At 42.8% G+C, this 8,984-nt stretch overlaps 1 protein-coding gene across 1 annotated transcript in view; it reads left to right on the plus strand.

Annotated features, from left to right (window-relative positions):
* The window catches only part of niban2b (niban apoptosis regulator 2b), a 35,106-nt gene extending 29,584 nt beyond the window's left edge, over positions 1 to 5,522 (plus strand). The window contains exons 12-15 of the mRNA XM_087171637.1: positions 594 to 707; positions 1,802 to 1,909; positions 2,657 to 2,768; positions 3,646 to 5,522. Of these exons, the coding sequence (XP_087027763.1) occupies positions 594 to 707; positions 1,802 to 1,909; positions 2,657 to 2,768; positions 3,646 to 4,520 (1,209 nt within the window). The 3' untranslated portion in view covers positions 4,521 to 5,522. The remainder of the gene's footprint in view (positions 1 to 593; positions 708 to 1,801; positions 1,910 to 2,656; positions 2,769 to 3,645) is intronic.
* Positions 5,523 to 8,984: the final 3,462 nt, after the last annotated feature.

Consider the following 8,984-nt stretch of genomic DNA (forward strand, 5'->3'; position numbering starts at 1 on the left):
ACCCCCACCCCACCAGTGAAATCAATGTACTAGTGTATCTCAGTGTCAGACCAGAGTGAAAGACCTGTCATGACATGTAATGAACTTTGCGTCCAGTTCCAGTCAGTGGAGGCTTCCAGAAACCAGAAGCACGTTTAACATGTAAATGAGTGTATCCTACAACAGAAGCAGACTTTCCAGTGGTGTCAGATACAGTGATGTCATTCATTTCCTGGTCAGTTTACTGAGCTGTAGCTTCCTTCTCGTTTGTGAAGGGATTGGACGAGGTTCAGCTTGTGCTGACGCTGTAGAAAGGTGAACGCCCTCTAGTGGTGGTTTAGTATGAGACAGAGACAGCCTACACACAGTTCATCAGTCAGTTTGTCCAAATGTACATGTTACAAAGTTTATTGCTCTAAAAACATGTTACTGAAAAAAACTCAAATCCATGCCATTTTTTACCTATCAATAATAATATGATAATATAATAAATATGATAAAACTTACTGATATATTTGAATATGGTCTCTGAAATGTAACAGATTGGCCTCTCTCTCTTCGTGTGTGTGTGTGTGTGTGTGCGCGTGTGTGTGTGTGTGTGTGTGTCTCCACAGCAAATGGACGATGCAGTCTATACGTTTGAGCAGATCCTTCACCAGAGTCTGGAGTCTCAGGGCACAGAGGAGCTCTGCAAGACCATCCAGCGCTGCCAGGACCGAGTCATCAAGGTAAAACCAAACACAACCGGATGAACACCGAAACGTAGAAACCTTTGGGAAGTGACTATAACCCTATGACTTGTCCTCGTGGGAAAAGCACAGGTGTTACTAATAACATTAACAATGTGCACAATACCAACACCCTGGAATTCAGTCGTAGTTCACTTTATTATCTACACTTGTGCTTTCCCTACAGTCAACACTGTGGCTGTCTGAAACATAGTTACCGTCCACCATTGTCTGAACTCTGTGTGTAGATGTATTCTGTAAAATAGTTCTCTCTACAGTTCCATCATGTTAGTGATGATGATGTATTGGTGTCCAGAATCTCAGTTTGCTGCTCACTGTAGAGAAAACAGCTGAGTGTGTTTTACAGACACAAGTGAGGGAGTGATGTCTCATCTGATGATGCACTGTGTAGTGAGGAAGTCGTAGTTCTCACATCCTTTACTCTAAATACTCTCATTACAAGTTAAATCCTACATTCAGAGGTATCACCAGCTAAGTACTTGCTGTGTGTCTGATGTATTATTATATTATTATATCTGACACAGGCAGATGAACTGTCTGGTGATCAGCTTGTCAACTTACTGTTTATCTCACCTCTAACTATGAGTTTGTTGATACAGATGCATCAACACATATTTAGCATGTTACTGTTGGAGCTGGTGAGGTGGAGCTAATTTGACACAGTTGTTGAGTTCGGAGGTTCCAGACTGAGATTCACAAAATAACTGTGAGATGATTTAAAAAAAAAAAAACAAAGTTGTCCAGCACACATTTGTTTCCATCTTTATTTTGGACAAAAAATGAAATGGCAAACTTTTGATGTGATGAGGTGCACGAGGCAGACACCGAACCAAACATGTAGAGAACCAACGGGATAATGTATTTTATTATCTTATACATATGTTGTATTTTAATGTAAAATCTGGGTAACTATGTCTGTCAATTAAATGTACTGTAGTGGAGTAATGTTTCAGAAGAGGAAATGTGACCTTTTTAAATTTAGTTTTGGAAGGAAGTGAATGTAAAAAAACTGTGTGTGCTAATAATGTTTATCCCTGTTTTTCTTTTTCTTCTTTTGTCTTTTGTTGGTTCAGAAATTTGACTATGACAGCAGCACAGTGAGGAAGCGCTTCTTCCGCGAGGCTCTTCTTCAGATCTTCATCCCCTACATGCTGAAGCAGCTCAGCCCTTCCTGTGCTTCGGTGAGAGCCACAGCACTTTGTCACCAAAAAATATATTCATTCATTTCTGTGCTCCATCCTTTGAAAGTCACGGGGGAAAATATCCTAAATGTTTTGGCAGTGATGTTTCTGCATTATGTGCGCTTAGCAGTGTTACATAGAGCCCTACTGATGCAGGATTTTTAAGGCTAACTAATTTAGCAGCAGATAAGTTGCAGGCATGTGTTTGACAGTGGCGGTCATGGGGGACCTGACGAGGGAGGAATCATTTACTCACTGGAGTCGTCTCATTGGCCACGTTATCACTGTGCTGTTGAGTGACACGACTGCTGTCAGGCTTACTGAGGTTACGCAGAGGAGTCACGGATTACACATGAAAATAGGCACCTTACCAATGAAGACACAGATTCACAAACACAGACCCCATTCTGCTCTGTAGCATTCACAGCAGTGGAGTTGCATAGTTTCCTTTGGCTGCTCGTGACTTTAATTTCTCGTTTGTCCTTAGATATCGAGTTATCTAAAATGAGCTGGTTTTGTATTTTTCATCTAGCTATACATGAAGAAGGTGTAACAACATGTAATAATACTGTGTGCCTGACAGTGTGCCAAGTGTAGATAACTCTCTTGATCTGTATTGACAAAACCTACCACTAAAAATGAGTGACTCCCTGAGTAAGACAAACCCTGAAGCCGGTGAGGACGTTTAGAAAGATGTTGAGTTAAGAAAAAAGTGAGAGTAGTTGCTGTTGTTGTTGTGAACACCAGGAGCTGCCGCGCTTCCAGGAGCTGATCTTTGAGGATTTCTCCCGTTTCATCCTGGTGGAGAACATCTTTGAGGAGGTGGTGCTGCACTCAGCCATGAAGGACATCATGATGGGTCAGTCTCTTACAGTGTCTCTTTTCTACACGCGCATAGTTCATTATATTTTTCTAGTTCATGTATATTATTCGAACCTGTAGATGCATTTAACTCGGAATCAAACTTGCTATGTGGTCGGAGCAGGAGCGTGGGAACGTTTTATGTTCTACAGTGTGAAAAACCTACAGTTCATTGAGTTGCTGCTGCAGCAGGACTGATGTGCTGATAAACCTACATCCTCTGACTGGAGAAGTCCACTGCCATTACCTTCATACAGTTACATGCTACAAAATAACCACACACACACCTCTGCACACATCAAACGGCTGTGTTATAACTTGAATGCCAGTTAATGCAGGAGAGCGATTAGCGGGGTTCGTTAATGCCGTGCATTATAAGCTCATTTCCAACTTCTTTATGCAGCTTTTCAGCGTTCATGTTTTCTTCTTTCAGTGTGTTGTTGTACGAGCAAACGCATAAAATGCTTTACCAAAATCTTTTTTTATATTATTTACTTTTTTTCTATGTAAAACCAGCTGTTTATATTGTAACCATGACAACAAAGATTGTCTAATGTTGAGAAAGTACTTATTTTAACAAAAACAAACAATCTTTTCCGAACCTAAACAAGCCATGACCATGTCTGGCTCCTATGGGTTGTATCAGAGCGTTGGTGGAATTTAGTCCTTTCTTGGAGATTTCCTAAGAAATGAAGTTACAGTTTGTTTAGGTTCAGAGCATCTTTGAACATATGAGCTCCTTCCCAGGGTTTTTCAGACAATCACCACACAACACCAACACACAGAATCCAAGAACCACTCATAGTTTTACACTTTCAAATGTTTCTTTGTGACTCATGTTGATGCACATTTTAATCTCTTATCTCTGCCTGTAGCTGTGAAGGAGGCGGCGGTGCAGAGGAGACACAACCTGTACAGGGACAGCATTGTCCTCAGCAACAGCGACCCCAGCCTGCACCTACTGGGAGAAAACCCTTCCATCGACTGGGCTAAAGAACACGGAGGAGCCAAGGAGGAGGTGGATGGAGCAGGGGAGGACAGTGAGGGGGGCGACGAGAGTGAAGGCGGGGATTCCCAGAAGAAGAGAAGGATGAAGCAGGTTGTGTCCATGATCCAGGTGGAAGACTCCCCGGTCCTGTCCACCGAGTCGTGCACGGAGGTGCCCTGCAATGATGACATCCCAGAGAGAGATGAGGACGAGGAGGAAGAGAAGGAAGGAGATGGGGAGGAGAGCTCAGATGGTAAAGCTTCTCCTGACCAGAACGGATCCGCTAGTCCCAGAGCTTCAGAGAACTCAGGCCTGTCAAACGGCTCCGTGTTGAAGGAAGAGGAGGCCGGAGCAGAGGAGCAGGTTAAAGAAATCCCGCTGGAGGTGGAGTCTGCTACAGCAGGTGCTTCGGCCTTAGAGGAGGAGAAGAAGGGAGAAGACGGACACCTGGTGCAGGAAGAACAACCCCCCACCGACCAGGAGGTGTCAGAGGAGGCGTTGCCCCCAGCGCCTGCAGCTACAGACACAGCTCGAGAGAACCCTCCGGAGGTGACCGCTGACTTCCCCCCACCTCCCCATGATGACAGCGGTTTCCAGTCTCCCACCAGTGAAGGAGCAGAGGAGGAGGAGGAGGACGCGGCAGCCCCTTGCACAGTGGCCCCACCCCCAGCAGAGGAGCACCTTGAGGTGAAGGAGACAAGTACCACCATTACACCAGAAGCTGAGGCCAAAACCATTGACTGCGAGACCAGAGACCAGTGATGAAACTGTTTCCATTTGTTTGACTGAAACTGAACCCCACCCTGTTTTTGTTTCTTTTTTTGACAAACATGAAAAAAAAAAAAAACACTTGATGCTGTTTGAACCACATCAGTTTCCCTTTTCCACGAGTTTCAGACATGTAATCACTCAGCAGATTAATTTCACCGAGCAGGGCTCAGGTACTGTCCTCCTTTTTTATTCATATTGTTTTTTTGTTTGTAACTTTCACAATTTTGGATCTGACAGAAAAATGCTCAGTGAACTCTGACCTGTCAGTCCTCATAAGTTCTCTTCACCTGGTATGAATGTGAGCACAGTGGACGACCTCGCGTCCCTGATGGTTCTAAACGTGACACCAACGGCCAAGCTGAGATGCCTTCGGTGAAAGAGGTGACTGATACGTTTGTGGCCTAAGGTAGAAGGAGATGAGTTCATTCAGCTCTGATTATATAAACGTGCGGAGTGATTATGCAGGAAGGTTAAAGTTCATAACTTTTGTGGTATTTCTGTTTCAGCTGATTGTAGATCGTAAGTGTTGTGTCGGTGTAAACTCACTGGGGTGATGATCATCTTGAACCAAGTGTGACAAAAAAAACAGAGAAAGAAAAAAACAGGACACATGTTGGTTGTTATTAAACCTGGTGAGCCAACAGACGAACTTCGCAGACTTCAATCATAAATCATCATCTTATCTGTCTTGATGTTCACGCTGACGTCTCAAGACTTGACCACTTCTCTTGCATTGGTGGGAGTAAAACTATTTTATGAGTTTATCCCTTAACAAAGATATTTTATGTAAATATATGAACCGCTGAACTACCAAACTATCATTTTACATAATTTTATATAATTTTATCAGTGCCGTTACTGATCTCTCCAACACCCGTTTTATTTATTATTTTGCACCCCCTCCCTTTTTTGACCAATTTACTTTAAGATATATTTTATTGTTGTTTAGAAATGACTGTTATTCATAAATAAATCATTATTGAGTAAATATTATCATTTTGTCTTGATGGTTTTTGTTGTTACTGAATGAATGATAGGTGTACTGATACTGTTTCCTCACATGTACTTACACATTGCATGGCGCCGGTGGAGCAGTTCACTCTTCAACACGGCGCTTCAGAAACCTGTGGGTGACGTCACAGAGGCACTTCCTCATTTACAGTCCGTCAGTGGAACCAGTGTAGGTGTTATGATGTGTGCATACTGGCAGGGACATCATTAGACATACAGCTGTGTGCAGCAGTGCTGGAGCATTTAGATCTTTTACAAAAAAAGCAGCACACCTACTAAAAGCAGGGCACCTACAGTGCATTGTATTACGCCGCAGCCACAGGTCAGCTGAGTGAAACAGAAAGCGGCGTAATACAGTGCACTGTAGGTGCGCTTGTATGTAGGAATACAGTAGTTCAGCGGTTGAAAAATGTAGTGCCAAAGGAAAGTGCTGTTCATGGGAAGGAAAACCGCTGAATATATTCTACATGAAGCGTGCGTTTAAACGGATATTGGATTGTTTCGGTTGGCGTCTTTAGTTGGAACCAGCAGGAGGGGAAAGACAGTACCACAGCCTGGTTGGATTTCAGTAGTCAAGGAGTAGAGGGTGCACAAAAAAGTAAGAGCTGATCTGAAAGGCAGAGCACAATGGGAGACGGAGAAGAAGTGGAAGGTTATAATTATGGTTGAGAGGGAGATGGAGCTACTTTTTTAGGGCATCTTTGCCTTTATTCTGATAGTGATAGTGAAGGAGAGCAAGAATTGGCCAGACCACTGACTGGGAACCGGGAGAAGATGTTGGCTGCTCCCAACTCAGGAACAGCCTCAGGAACTGATGAAATATAAGCCGGGAAAGCCACCTCAGGAACAAGCATGGCAAGGGTCGTCTCAGAAACACATAGGACATCAGCTGGGGACACGAGACTCAAAAAACAGAAAAAACATGCAAGCCGGTATGGAGTAGACAGGATATCAGAAGAAACATCAGCAGAGACCCCCGTTACTGGAACAGGCAAGGCGTCGACTCAGGAGCAGACGAGACATCAACTGGGACCCGCCAGTGCTGGAACAGGTTCAGGAAGAGGCGAGGATGCCCAACTCAGGATCCTAATGGACGCTGATGGTGTTGCGTGACAGGTGAGGCTCTGCTTTGAGGGGCAGCTACATGCAGGTGAGAGGGAACAGGCTACACACACCGTTTATGCTTACCTGCCTCACTTCAGTGACGTCCAGCCTCCAGATGGGTTCTCCAGGAGGAGACAAACAGACAACAAGAGACAAATCTGTCAGAGTTTTGTAGGGTACGGTTAATGGTACAAAGACCTGTGTCAGGATGCTAAGGCGGAGCCTCAGGGGGATTAACCAATAGAGAAGCTGTATTGAGGGTGGAGGGAGAGGGTGGAGCTCATGCTAAAATAGGACAAGAGAGCTTGTTAGTGTATGACTGAGATATCTGATTAATACGGGGACCATTCAAGAGCAGCCGGTTTGAAAAAGATCTGTGTGTGTGAGAGGGATATGTCGACCAACACTGCCATCCCTTAACACACAGTCTCTAACCTCTGCCTCTAAGGCTCTCAACAAAGGGCTCAAAACAATAACAAATGACGGCTTTGGATGATGTCATGATATAGCGTGGGATCATGGGAGTCGTTATCTTCACCACCATTACCATAAGCTCCTCCCCGTTTAGATTCCTTCAGTGTCAGTGGTTCAGGAAATCAAACAGACCCAGTGATTCTAAGTGTTAAAAACACTGAATGAAGCAGTTTGACATTTAAAGTCAGTGTTTGAGCGACGCTGTACGGAGGACAGAGACTCAGGGAAGAGTTGGAACTGACATTGATGCTAACCTTTGTTCTGATTGTTTCTCTGATAACTTATGAAGCAGACGTTCAGCAGGTTTTTACCAGCAGCTGAATTATCCACAGGAGTGTCCTCCTTTCCATAACAAACTCACCAGGGGATTAAAACCAGTAGAAACACCCATTTTCTTAGTCCTACCGGCTGCGGCCCGTGTTCCAGTCCGACCTGTGGCCTGCATGTCACCCCTTCTCTTTCGCCCAGACTTTCCTCTCTCACTGTAGCAATCTGAATAAAGGCAAAAATGTCCAAAAAATAACTTTAAAACTCAGAGATTCACCGACGCTCTTCAGTGACACAGGACAGGACGTCTCCAGCAGCTGGGAGCTGAGCTTTCTAACATTTCCTCAGCTTGTTTCTCTGATAACTTCAGATCCAGACGTCCGACGACTAAAATCCTTCATCTGGTTCAAATACAGAGCTGAAAACCACCAAGGTGTCAAAAGTGTATGTGACTGAAAATTAGATAAAAGTCAATGTTGAGCTTCTGTCAGACAAACACACTGACACATGATCATAAAGGATATGATGTCACTGACAGGCGGCCAATGAAACCATGATTAAAATCACAGATTTCTCTGGTTTGAGAATTGATGGAAACATTTGTGAAAATGTAAGAACTCAACTCAACAATATATAGAACACAGGTCTATATGTTTTTAGACATTTTAAAGTGGAAAAGTCACAGATTATAATTATAGGCATCCAATGGAAAGTTATGCTTATGTATCACATACAGTGGTTTGGTAAAAATTTTTTAAATATTCCCTAACTTTTTATTTCAATAAACTGTTTGTTTCAGGTTAATTTCTTAGCTTACTTTAAAAATACTTTTGTTATAGTAATAATAATAATATATTATGTATATATAATATAATAATCCTTGACAGGAGTGATTTCAACAGTAATTTTAAAGTAAAAGTAATATTTTAGGGCTGCAAAGAACTTTTTAATCATGATTAAATTACTGCAATGTCCGTTGAAAACTCGCTTGTTACGCCAACAATATTTCCACATTTTATTGAGTCATCTAAAAATCATCTAATTTCCACTTCGCTGCTGTGTTATGACATCATTAATAACAATAATAATAGATCCTGTTTGTCAGATAGCTGATCAGAAAACTCCACCACCAATTCAAAAGGATTGCTGTGACATACACTCACTTGCCAGTTTATTAGGTACACTGAGACAAACTGTACATGTCATTATAACGACATGAAGTACAGTAGTGTTAAAGTCAGCTGATCAGTATGCAAAGAGAGAATATTTGAAAATATGACTGGAATACAATGATTTTGATGAACAGGACCCAGTTTTCTGCTCTCATTTATTGTATTTCCATATGATTCGATACAAGCAGTTACCTGCAAAGGGCTGCACCATGGATCTAATGAGTGTGCCGTTGTGAAGTGAAAAGCAGGATGATTCAGATAGATAACTATATGTGGCTGCTGTGTGAAACCTCGTCACTCATGTTTTGCTGTCGCCACAGTATCTGTGTTCTGTGGGAGGAATAAATACACATGCCTCCGTTCCTGTTCGAGGCCTTAAACAGCTGCTTAAGTAAATAAGATTTCATTTCCTCATCACGAGAAAAAG

Source organism: Seriola lalandi, unplaced genomic scaffold (assembly GCF_002814215.2).
Source record: "Seriola lalandi dorsalis isolate HSWRI2012SDOR001 ecotype SW California unplaced genomic scaffold, Sedor1 jcf7180002054883, whole genome shotgun sequence".
In the NCBI taxonomy this organism is placed as follows: domain Eukaryota; kingdom Metazoa; phylum Chordata; class Actinopteri; order Carangiformes; family Carangidae; genus Seriola; species Seriola lalandi.